Genomic DNA, 13,165 nt, shown 5'->3' with positions numbered 1-13,165 from the left:
TTACTAGAGCTACCAATACTTACTAGGCACACATCATAAGAAGCTACACTCCTAATCACAAATATATGAAGAAATGGTCCATGCCTTAAGACTGCTTTCAAAAACAACCAAACTGAAAAGTAATATAATGCGAAGTATACTGAAGTAGGATTATAAAGAAATAACAGTTCAGAGGAAAGAGAAATAAATTTCCACTTGAAAAATTTCTTACTTACCCGTTTAATATGTGTTCAAAAAGATGAACTTGACCATCTCTGCAAACAACAACTAACCTGACAGGCTGAAAGAAAAATGTAATTAATTACTCTAAGACAAAACATTATGCCAGTCAAATCTAACCGGTCTCCAATCTAACTTAATGAAACCTCAATTTTCTTCCCCACATCTCTAAATAACCAGAGAAAGAGTTAGAATAGCAAGATCATACAATCCTTGCAATTAGCTGTTATAATTCAGATTATAAGTAAATGCTTAGGCCAAGACAATAAGACAGCACAGTAAAGAAGAATACAACATTGAAGTCAGATGAACAAAGTTGCCACCAATCCACAGGCTTGCCACGTGGAACGGACATGGCCCACCCATCAGAGCAGTCAAGATTGGTGAAAATGCCCTTTTGTGTTGATGGGTGGGAAGGGGTGAGGCTGGGGGGTTACTAATCCCCCAGGACTGTCGATGCTATTAGCCAGGCTGTCTGGACACTCCTCTGCACCACCCTGTGCTGTCAGCCTTGCACCCCAGCAATCCCGACAACTCATTTTAAAAGTTCTGAAGCTTTCCTAAAGAAAGCTTACATGAAAACTTAACACATCTTAGCACATCCAAAAAGCACTTCCAAAAAGTTGCTATCTCTATTCTAGTTATAAATGTGGGAGAATTCAGGGAGCAGTCAATATACTGGGAGAAACAGAATTATATAAAATACATTAAGGCTAACTTTGCATTGTGAAAGCACCATAAGGAATTTACTGGTACATTTAAAGAGTAAGAAATCTCAGAAAGGCAAGAAGTTATTAAAGAAATTTTTGTTTTCTTTTTGACGTTTAGCAGCAAATGAAAGTTGTGAGGGAAGTTATTTTTCTCCATCAAGTTTTCTAGTTCCCCCTGCTGCATCCCCTAGTAACAGACACCAAATCCAAACCCACCAAAACATCTAGATAAGCTGATAACTTTTTAAGAAAACACAAGCAGAATCAGCGTTTTGTTTTAGAATTTTAAATGATTGCTATAACTGTAAATTTACATAACGTGCCAGAATTAGAACTTGGCTTCCTGAGAAGGAGGTTTCATCACTCCTACTTTAATATCTTAAAAATGTCTAAAAAGTTCTGATCAAGGGGTGGCGTCCCCCTTTATTTTATTATTAGTAATTTTAATGTATCATGTCAATATTATTCTAAGATCATTTAAATGTAAGATTAACATCATTTGTAGTAACTGTTAAATGGGAGACTATTTTGTCCTGTAAGCCTTCATCTTAAGTGAGAATAACAGCACAATTAGAAGAGCGTAGTCAATGTCACTTAAATGTGTATGTAAAAAAATTTTTGAAATGGCGTATCTTTGGCTACGTGTATTTTCACCAAAAAAAAAAAAAGTTGAGAATTTAGAGAGTTAAAACGTTGTGGGGTTGTTAACCAATGTCATAAAACAGCATGTGTGTTACTGTTACATGAGAAACTATCTGTTCTGTAAGCCTTCACCTGAAGTACAATAAAATATTAAAAAAAAAAAAAAAAAAGAGAAAGCAACAACAAAGTCAATTCTCTAGACAGACTAGTGGCAAGTTTTTGCTTCCAAGGGAGGCAGATTCTTTATTATATAAATTACTTGCATGTGGGAGTTAAAAATCACACGCACACAATAAAAATAATTTTTTAAGTCACTTGAACTTAAATAGTTATGGAGGCATTCCAAAGTGTTAATGTTTTATTACAGTTTCCTATGATCCAAAAAAAAAAAAAAAAACACCACACCCACAGCTGTGGGTCGAGTCAACTCCGACTCATAGCAATCTGTATGACAGAGAACCACCCCACAGGGTTTCCAAGGATCAGCTGGTGGATTCGAACTGCCAACCTTCTGGTTAGCAGCCATAGCTCTTAACCACTGCGCCACCAGGGCTCCATTCCTATAATCAGAACTTCTAACAACTGTATCAGTGAACTGACCACACATGATTAAAATGTATAGCGCACTGTTGTGATAAAACACAGGATTTCTATTAGATTTTTCTAAAATACTGAAAATAATTCCTGGGTCCCATTACTCCCTGATTTTATCCCCTTAAGAGACAAAGGTCCTTAAAGGGAATCACTGATGTAAGCAACAGTGACACCACCATCCCCTACTCACCTTAGAAAGCTGAGATTCTTCAATTTTAGTTGTCCTTAGATCACATTAGCAGCAGAGTCAAGATTTAAATGAAAAATCTTCTGATTTTTAAACCAATACCCTTTCTACTATAACATTTTTCAAAACTACCAAACCACAATAAAAAACTACAAAATCATCTCTACCTGTTAGAGGTTTACACAACATACGCATTTCAAAACCTAGATCGTGTTAAAAGTGCAACGCTCTTAGCTTTCACTGAAAGACTAGGAGTCTGCCCAAATCTAAACCTTTAATAAGTAGCTTTTGTCAAATAGAAACATGAATATGAAGCACTTCAAAGACATCAGGTTTGCTAAATGCTGAAGGTATACTGTAATCAAATCCCTAATTTTTATATGAAAAAACATAAAATATACTCATACACCTTAGTTAGGTACTACAAGATTTTATGACAAAAATAAAGCCTCTGCTAGAGGAATCACACATAAAACCGGTAAAAAAAATTCATCCCAATAACTTTTATTAATCCACATAATAAATTCCAAAGTGTACTGCCTTTGCATATAAAATTTTCCCTTCCCCTCAAAAGCCTTTGAAAGAGATTTAATGTCATGTTGAACAGTTAAAAAAAGATTTCTGTTCAGCCATCTAACATACAGCTATTGGTCTCTACTCAACTGGAACAAAACTGAAATAAAGAAACCCAAGACTCAAAGAAGAAACTAGTCTGTAGGACTAATAGTCTGCACAAACCACTGCCTCATCTACCCCTAGACCAGAACTCTACGGTGCCCGGCTACCACTACTGACTATTCTGATCAGGGCCACAATAGATGGACCCTGACAGAATGCGTGAAAAATGTGGAATAAAAGAAAGAAAACGGACTTACTGGGCCAGTTGAGACTAGAGGACTTCTCAAAGACTACTGCCCTGAGATATTCCTTAAACCTTGAACCGAAACTAGCCCGAGGTTACCTTTTAGCTAAATAATAGATTGGCTCACAAAGAGTATCACCTGTGAGTACTATGCTTCTTTAAAAAATCATCTATATGAGACCAAACGGTCAATAATTAAGACAAAGATGAAAACGTAAGGGGGCAGGGAAACTAGATTAATGGAAATGGAACAACTGGAACGAAAATAATGACAATATTTACCCATCGTGAAGAACGTAACCAATGTCACCGAACAAGTTGTGAAGAAACTGTTGAATGGGAACCTAAACTGCTATATAAACCTTCACCAAAAATACAATAAAATATTACTTTAGGAAAAAAAAAAAGATTTTTGCTGTTACCCCTCATGGCCCCTCTTTCCCAATGAGTCATTAAATCATCAAAACCTGGATTTTAAAAAACAACATTTGTAAAATCCAAAAACAAATCCTCAAAAATTGAGCCATTTACCTCTTCTTTGTTTTCTGACAAAGTCAGGTCAATACAGACAGGTTCATCTGTAACTGTGAAAGACATCACTGCATTCTTTTCTTTTTTCTCTGACCGGACCTGCCTAGATAACAAAACCAGCAATTAGATAATGAAACAGATTTTTAAAAAAAAACAAGCACCTAAAGGGATCACAGCATTAGATTCCCGGTAGGGTTTTCATCTAAAAAAGATGACAAAGATCAAAATAAGAGGTGTATTTATGTCACTACCATATGATAGTTACTTGGAAAAAGAGAAAGCATTAATCTGTGCCGGATTTAAAGAATGAATAACATTCTCTATTTTTCCCATTGATCTATTTGTCTATCTTGATGCCAATACCACACTTGTCTGGAGTACTGTAGCTTGACAGTAAGTCCTGAAATCAGGCAATATCAGTACTCAGCTTTGTTCTTCAAAGTTGTTTTGGACACCCTATGCCCGTAACATTTCCATTTGATTTTAGAATCAATTTGTCAATTTCTACAAAAAAGCCAGGTGAGAGTCTGACCAGGACTGCACTGAATCTAGTCTTTTCAACAAATGGTACTGGGGCAATTGCATATCCAAACTGCAAAAACATGAACTTGAAGCCATTCCTCACACTATATACAAAAACTAACCAAAACAGAACATAGAACTAAATGTAAACTAAAACTATAAAATCCACGAGAAAACCTTTGTAACCTTGGGTCAGACAAAGATTTCTAAACATGATCTAGACTTCATCAAAACTAAAAACCTCTGCTCTTCTTTAAAGACAAACCACTAAGAGAAAGTATTTGCAAAGCATATATCTGATAATTCAGAATATATACAAAACTCTCAAATCTCAAAAATAACCCAATTAAAAAACGTGCAAAAATATCTGAACAGTTACTTCATCAAAGAACATACCCAGATGGCAAGTAAGCACATAAAAGATTCAAAACATTAGCCATTCCAAAACCAACCAAACCCACTGCTGTCGAGTCGATTCTGATGCATAGTGACCCTACAGGACAGAACAGAACTGCCCCATAGGGTTTCCAAGGAGCAGGCGGCTAGTGGATTCAACCTGCCGACCTTTTGTTTAGCGGCCAGGTGCTTTAAGTGCTGGGCCACCAGGTCTCCTTACTAGCCATTAGGAAAATGAAATTAAAACACACCTTTTAGAATGGCTAAAATTAAATGACCATACCAAGTGTTGGTGAAGATGTGGAGAAATTAGCAATCTCACCCACTGCTGGAGGGAATGTAAAATAAAATAGTACAACTACTTAGAAAAAAATCTAGCAATTTTTTCAAAAGTTAAATGTATACCATACCTATCACCTGATCCAGCCATTACACTCCTAAGACTGATCCAAGAGAAATGAAAAAATGCCCATACAAAGATCAGTACATAAATGTCCACAGTAACTTTATTTGTAACAACCCAGAATTATCAACAAGTCTGGAAACTGGGGTAGGAAGGAGGATTACGAAGAAGCAAGAGTAAACTCTTGGGAGCAATGGGTGTATTTATTGTCTTGACTGTGGCGATGGTTTCAGTGGTATATATACATATATGTCAAAATTATCAACCTGTACACTTTAAATATGTGTGGTTTATTATATGTCAATTATACCTCAACAGAGCTGTTAAAAAAACTAAGTACACAAAAACAGATGTAAAAATGGCAGCAGGGGAGCGTCAGACTTCCTACTCTAACTTCACAAGGGGAAGGAGAATCATTATCAGTGTCAGCCCAAGGCCGAGTCCTATGAAGCAGAGGTCAGACATACCTCCATCCTCCAACCTTTGTACCAATTCTGACACCAGCCATCCCTCCCACAGCATTCTCTACTTCTCTGCCGGGTTCAATAATTCACTGCAATGGCCACACAGAACTCACAGACCATACTCACAGTTATGAGGTTTATTAGGGAAGTAACAGGTTACAATTCAGGATCAGGAACAACTCAGGATACAGTTCTTTGGTCAGAACAGTTTCTCAGCTGTGCCCAAAAGCAGGCCTCACTCTGCCCCTTGATTCAGCCTCTGCCCTGCTCAGTCAAGTGTTACAAAGCTCTTTAGCCCTGCCATTAAGTGCCCAGGGGCACCCCACTCTGCCAGTAAGCTCTGGCCCGAAGGTGCTCAGCTCTCTCGCTCCACGGGTCTGTGAGCCAACCTCCACTAACAAGTGTCCGGAGGTACCCCACTCCACCAGGAAGCCTTCTGCCCAAAGGCTCTCAGCTCTCTCACTCCATGGGTTGGCACTCTCACTGTAGCCACCTTGCTCCATGGGCCAGGAAGCCCACTGGCCATCTCAAGCTGGTCTCCTAGTTCTCCTGCTGCCGTTTCTTCGCTGTCACTTCTCGCCATCTAATGCCATCTCCAGTATTACAGCTCTCTGTCTCCTGGGTCTAGGAGGTTCTCAGCACAGAGACCCTGGGTCCAAAGGACACACTCTGCTCCCATCTCTTCTTCTGGGAGGTACTGAAGTCACCCCTTTCCACCTCTGGGATGGCTCATTTTAAGCCTAGAAGAATGGCAAGCTAACCAATGCCCTTGTTAGGGTTCCATATACCTTATTTGCATGGCCTCACCCCCACAAGGGTGTTATGAATCTTACTGCATTATTAATAAGCTGTCCAATTCCCTTGGTGGGCCACAAGGACCTTATATGCATAATCCCACTCAATCATTTGCTAGGAGTTAGAAGACCATGGCCAGTAAGTCCATATAAAAGTGATTCACTGCACCACAATATAAAAAGTAAGAATGAATAACAACATAGCTTACAAGTATGATTCAAAATCAGTCCTTTTTATCAACTTGTGAGACTTCATACATTTACCAGTAAATAATCTTTCACTATTTTCTGTCTGAAAGAAAATTATGAGAGCTGAACTGATCAATCTTCAATGTTTTCATCAGGAGCCCTAGTGGCGCACTGGTTAAGCTCTTGGTTGCTAACCGTAAGGTCAGTGGTTTGAACCCACCAGCCAGTCTGTGGGAGAAAGATGTGGCAGTCTGCTTCTGTAAAGATTACAGCCTTGAAAACCCTATGGGCCAGTTTTACTCTGTCCTATAGGGTTGCTATGAGTCAGAACTGACTCAACAGCAACAGGTTTAAATGTTTTCATGCACAGTAAATTCCTAATAAAACAAGATTCATTCTAACATGAAGTCACACACTATCCATGTTCAAAATCACTGCCTTTAGACCACTATATAGGGAAGAAACTGTTATCTTAGCCCATCAATGGGAGATAGTGCTATCTCCTTACAGTAACATGAAAAGTCAGGTCACTATAGACAGGTTCATCTGTAACTATGAAACACATCATTGCATTCTTTTGTTTTCTGACCAGAACCTTCAAATCAGAAGCAAGAAACCTTAAAATGCTATTTCCTTACAGAAATGTGTTCTTCAAAGGTGGTTATCAGGGAACCTTTGACGTGCTCTACCCACCAACACACTGAGTTTGTAGAGCTTCACAAATGGTCTTGTCAGGCAGCCTTACAATATGGGTTCTAAATCTGTTTGCTTTTTATATTTATTCCCAGGTTAACAGGAAGCCCCAGGCATAACAGATACTATTTTCTGGATTTTACGAAAACAGAAATCAAACTTTTCTTTTATAGAAAGGAATTTTGTAGCCAGAGACCCCTTCATACTAGGAAGACAAAGAGGTGAAGTATTTACAATGAAGCACCTCAGTAATGCTGGGAGATCTCAATGGCAAATTTTAACTTTTTGACATTAGTAATTTCTTACGTTTAAGTGTTAAAGCCTCTAGAACTACAAGACATTAAAAAAAAAAAAAATCAATTCGATTAGGAGAAGCATCACCAGAAACCATGGATTAGCTGGTGGTTTTGAAGGTGAACAGAGCTACACATTTTGCATTATGAACCTCTCCCTGCACAACAATTTTTAATTGTTGTGCTTTAAGTGAAAGTTTACAATTCAAGTTAGTCTCATACAAAAATTTATACATACATTGTTTTATGACCTTAGTTGCTCTCCCTATACTGTGACAGCACACTCTTCCTTTCTACTCCGGATTTCCCATGTCCGTTCAACCAGCTCCTGACCCTCTGCCTTCTCATCACGCCTCCGGACACAAGCTGCCCATGTAGTCTCATGTATCTACCTGAGCTAAGAAGTACACTCTTCACGAGTTTCATTTATGTCCCATAGTCCAGTCTAATCTTTGTCTGAAGAGCTGGCCTCAGGAATGGTTTTAGTTTTGGGCTAACAGAGAGTCCAGGGGCCATGTCTTCCGGGGTCCCTCCAGTCTCAATCAAACCATTAAGTCTGGTCTTTTTACTAGAATTTGAGTTCTGCACCCCACCTTTCTCCTGCTCCATCAGGGACTCTCTGTTGTGTTCCCTGTCAGGGTGGTCACTGTAGTAGCCAGGCACCATCTAGTTCTTCTGGTCTCAGGCTGATGAAGTCTCTGGTTTATGTGGCCCTTTCTGTCTCTTGGGCTAATACTTTCCTTGTGTCCAAGGTGTTCTTCATTCGCCTTTGCGCCAGGTGGGCTGGGACCAACTGATGCATCTTAGATGGCCACTCACTAGCTCTTAAGACCCCAGATGCCACTCACCAAAATGGGATGCAGAATATTTTCTTAAAAAACTTCCCACACATAAATTTCTCTTTGTAAAAGCCATCGACTTGTGGTATTTCTGTTAGAGCAGCACCAGATGACTAAGACAGAATTTGGTACCAAGAGACTAGGGTGCTACTCTAACAGATACCCAAAATGTGGAAGTGGTTTTGAAATTGTGAATGGATAGAGGAACGGCAGTGACAGAGAACCAACAGCAGCAGAACCAGACCCGTGTGAGACAGTGCTGGAGCCTACCCATGGAGTGAGAGAGCTCACTAACTGCCTGTGCGCAGGAGGCTTCCTGGCAGAGTGGGGTGCCTCTGGGCACTTGTCGGTGGAACTAGGCTTGCCAACTCATGGAGCAAGGGAGCTGAGTGCCTGTGCGCAGGAGGCTTCCTGGCGGAGTGGGGTGCCTCTGGACACTTTACTGGTGGAGCTACAGAGCTTTGGAACACTTGCCCCAGAAGGGCAGACGCAGGGCCAGAGGGCCGAGAGGCCACTGGAAGCAGAAGCTGAAGAGACAAGGAACACAAGAAGCGGAGATGCCTCGGTCTCAAAAGGTATGGCATGACGTCAGGGGTTTCAAAGGGTAGAGCCACGGCCTCTGGTGCTTCTAAGGGCGGAGTCGCCACTCAGATAGACTAGGAGAATGGTGCACCTGAAGCCGAGGGAGCAGAGTTGCTGTCCCAGTGGGCCTGGAAGGCGGAGCTGAAGCCCAGGGCCGAGGGGCTTCCTCTCAGAATCTGGAGAATGTGGCCAATACTTAAGAGTCTGGAAGGCAGGGCCATTGTGTAAATTGTCTCAGAGAACAGAAGATTATTTTCAAAGCCTTCAGGGCTAATGTAATGTGTTCTGCTGACTTGCTTGGTGCCTGTTATCCCTTCTTTCCCACCAGTTTCTCCCATTTGTAATGGAAATGTCTAGCTTGTGCCTGTTCTGCCATTGTACCTCTGGAAGCAGATAACTTGTATTCTAGATTGCACAGATGAAGAGGAATTTCTGGATTTGGGACTTGGAGTTAAGACTTCTGCTATGATATTATGGGGTGAATATGTTTTTCATGTTGCAAGGATGTGATTTTTGGGGGGCCAAAGGGTGGAATGTCATGGTTTGAATTGTGTCCCCCAAAAAATGCGTTTATCAATTTGGCTGGACCATGATTCCCAGAATTATGTGGTTGGCCTCCATTTTGTGATTGTAATTTTATGTTAAAGAGGATTAGGGTGGGATTGTAACACTGCCCTCACCCAGGTCACATCCCTGATCCAACATAAAGGGAGTCTCCCTAGGATGTGGCCTGCACCACCTTTTACCTTACAGGAGATAAAAGTAAAGGGAGGCAAGCAGAGAATGGGGGACCGCATACCACCAAGAAGGAGCACCAGGAGCAGAGCGCGTCCTTTGGACCTGAGGTTCCTGCGCAGAGAAGCTCCTAGTCCAGGGGAAGACTGATGAGGACCTTCCTCCAGAACCAACAGAGAGAGAAAGCCTTCCCCTGGAGCTGATGCCCTGAAATTGGACTTCTAGGCTACTAGACTGTGAGAAGATAAATTTCTCTGTGTGAAAACCAAAAAAAAAAAAAACTTCCCACACAATTTTTTAAAGGAATGTTTTATGATTCCCACTTCTAAATTGAGTATTATTTGGTATAAATTGATAGTAACTTCATATGATCAAGACCATGTTCAACTAATTATTAGTAGGATAAAAAACTTCTGTTTTCAAAATCTCTTCAAATACTTTACACACTTACTTTGTTCATGAACTGCAGGTTAAAATAAAAAAGTCAACTTCACCATCACATGATGTCAAAAAACTCAAGAAAAATCTTTCTCTTAAATTTTATAGATTTAAAAACTTTTTGATGGTCCCTTAATACTCAAATCCTTTTTTTACTTTTAAAAGTAGTTTAAAAGGGTATTCGTAATAGCAACTACTACAAAAAAGGGCTACTGGGAATTCTCAGGCACACCAAGGAATTTAACAACCAGGAAACGGACATCACTGCATTATATCCAAGGTGGTACTACCTATTTCTTGTCAACAAAATCAAATGTTTTCCTACTTAAACAAACAAAAAAAAAGCTATTTTTAAATTACCTATCCAAAAAAGATTCAGTCAATTGTACCTCTAAACAATCACAGAGTAGGCTACATTATGTAATGTCCTTCAATTTTTCTCATAAAGATCTATTTTCAGGCAGGCTCAATTGTTTATTACAAGTTAATATAAATCCAACACTAAATATAATAAAGCAAGTTTCATGCTTATATTTATAATAATCATGTAAAATAACCACGTAACCAAGTGACAGGGTCATCACGGCAGAACTACCTCCCAAATCCAAAAGATTACGTACCAGATATTAAGTAACCGGTCATGTACAGCTCCAGATAAGAAATAAAGACCTGTAATTCCATCAAAGGGTTGGCTCTCATTAGGAGGTCTGATAGTAGTGAACATAAGTGATGAAACTGGCGTCGCATGTCCTGTGAAGTGCTAGAGAAAGTGAAATCTCATTTAGTCTTGAGAGGACGGATTCAAAGCAGTAACACTAAGAGTCCCTATGTATCATAAACAAGATACCTATGATACATAACTGAAAGCAGGACTCCAGACCAAAGGTAACACTTAAGTTTAATTCTAAACAACGGAGGTTACTTGATATGTTCCTCTTACTTTTTAAAAAACCCACCTGAAAATATTGAAAATTGGAATGTTTCTCTTACCTCCTATGACTACACCCCACAACCCCTATTTCTTTCAATTTTGAGTTAAAGAGTCACTTAATTCTATACATTTTAAAGGGATATTTTCAGTGCTCAGACACAGCCAAGGAATTATAGGTCTTCATTTTACTCTCAGTGAGTCAAAACCACAATTTTAAGGCCTCATCACAGCACCGTAAGTTTAGTAACCCCTCAACAAAAATCTGTTTTCCTTCTCAAAAAATGTAATACTAAATCTGAGTGGCACAAATGGTTAAGCGCTCCACTACTAGCCAAAAGGTTGGCAGTTTGAACCCACCCAGAGTAAACATGGTGCCTTGGAAGACACGCCTGGTGATCTGCTTCTGAAAGATCACAGCCTTGAAAATCCTATGGAGCAGTTCTACCCTGTACACATGGGGTCATGATGAGTTGGAACTGACTCTATGGCAACAACAATAAAGCTTCACATTTAAATATGGTAGGTGGACAAAATGCTAGCTGCAAGTTACTATAATCATAGCAGAGTGAAAAGTTTTTCATTTAAATTTTATTTATTCTATTCATTTTTCCAACGAATGTGGAACGTTTAACATCAATAAAACAGACTTACAAGCTAAGTTTTGTGTATAAATTCTACTAATTGATATACTTAAAGAAACCATATTCTTAAACAATATTCCATGACTCAGATTTGTGCCTTTCATGTATTTACTCTACATCACTAAGATTTTACTATGCTTGCAACTAATCTGATTCACTCACTCTGTAGACTTCTTTGGTCTCCAAAACCCATAGCTTGATTGTTCGACCAGCAGAAAGTAACATCTTTCCATCTGGGCTGATACACAGGGAACTGACGCTGCTACTGTCACCTTTCCATTTGCTGTATTGTGAAGAAAAACAAAAATCTCAATGAGGGAAACCTTTACTCAGGACGAACAAAACAAATAAACAAACTAAGCCTTAAAAATACCACCTAAGGTTCTATGCCAAACTGCATTCCCTAAAAGCTTGTGCCATGTAACTAACCCTGGACAACACTAGAGTAAAGCTTCACTGATGGGCTTCTCTTCACCCAGAGGGATCACCCGTGAGCAGGAACAGGATAAAGATTCTCAAGGGGTATCAGGAAATGGGTGGGTAAGAGTTATAAGAATGGAAAATGAGGACTTGGTATATCCTGTGACCTGTAACACAGGCTGTGTGAATACTCAGGAAACTGCTAGGCTGGCTGGACCTTTGCAGGTCTATACTACCCGCAACACACTCCCTGCATTCTCTTGAAGGTTAGCAACATATAATTTCTCAAGGTACAGTCCAAAAAGACTATTTCTAGCCCAGATCCACACAGATTAGTCCCCATCTGATAGGGTCAAGTTAATTAGGTACAGATGATCCCTTTCTAATACCTCAAATATGATTAGACATACGTCTTTGCAGTTTGCTGCACATTTTTAATGCTGTTATGAGCAACAGAGAGCACAACTATCTCTTATAAAATCAAGAAATAACAGCAGGAAACTTATTACTAAAAGGCATTAATTCTAGAGTAGAAGAAAAGGTACTCTTCTGTCAGTCACACTGGAATATATAAAATTAATCATTTGGAAAAACAAAATTAGACTTCTACCTAACACTACACACAAAGAAAATAACTGATTTAAAAGAACTAAAGTATCAGAAGAATATATAGGGGGATATATTTATAATCTTAGGGTAAGGCCTTCTAAAGCAATTAGAAACCAGAAATCATAAAGAGAAAAATGACCTAATTACATAAAACTTCTGTAAAAAATCATAAAATTAAAGTACAAGTAAAACGTTAGGAAAAAATAAAAATATATATTACAGACAAAGCATTAATACTAAGAATACAGAAATTTTTAAAGAAAAAAAACTCAAAAATAAAACCAGACAAAGGATGTAAGTAGGCAATTCATTAGAAATACAAATTGTCAACAAACATGAAAATATTCAACATCACTAGTAATCAAGAAAATGGAACAATAATGTATGAGAGAATCTATTTCCTTTACCCTCACCTGTTCCTAAATTTTTTGCCAATTTAGGTTTAAAAAAAAAAAAAAAGCTTCTCACATT

The 13,165-nt window shown here is 39.0% G+C and overlaps 1 protein-coding gene and 1 non-coding gene across 2 annotated transcripts in view; both read right to left on the bottom strand.

Annotated features, from left to right (window-relative positions):
• The window catches only part of WDR43 (WD repeat domain 43), a 55,625-nt gene that overhangs the window by 24,189 nt on the left and 18,271 nt on the right, over positions 1–13,165 (bottom strand). The window contains exons 4-7 of the mRNA XM_004377646.2: positions 11,828–11,948; positions 10,714–10,853; positions 3,746–3,848; positions 216–280 (exon numbers count right to left, since the gene is read on the bottom strand). Of these exons, the coding sequence (XP_004377703.1) occupies positions 216–280; positions 3,746–3,848; positions 10,714–10,853; positions 11,828–11,948 (429 nt within the window). The remainder of the gene's footprint in view (positions 1–215; positions 281–3,745; positions 3,849–10,713; positions 10,854–11,827; positions 11,949–13,165) is intronic.
• Positions 11,173–11,257, bottom strand: LOC111820822 (small nucleolar RNA SNORD53/SNORD92). The gene has a single exon (XR_002824334.1). It is a non-coding gene; the product is annotated as a small nucleolar RNA SNORD53/SNORD92 (small nucleolar RNA).

This window comes from Trichechus manatus, unplaced genomic scaffold, assembly GCF_000243295.1.
Source record: "Trichechus manatus latirostris isolate Lorelei unplaced genomic scaffold, TriManLat1.0 scaffold00052, whole genome shotgun sequence".
Taxonomy (NCBI): domain Eukaryota; kingdom Metazoa; phylum Chordata; class Mammalia; order Sirenia; family Trichechidae; genus Trichechus; species Trichechus manatus.
Note: the sequence above shows the minus strand (reverse complement) of the source record. Positions and strands in the feature narration are given on the sequence as shown.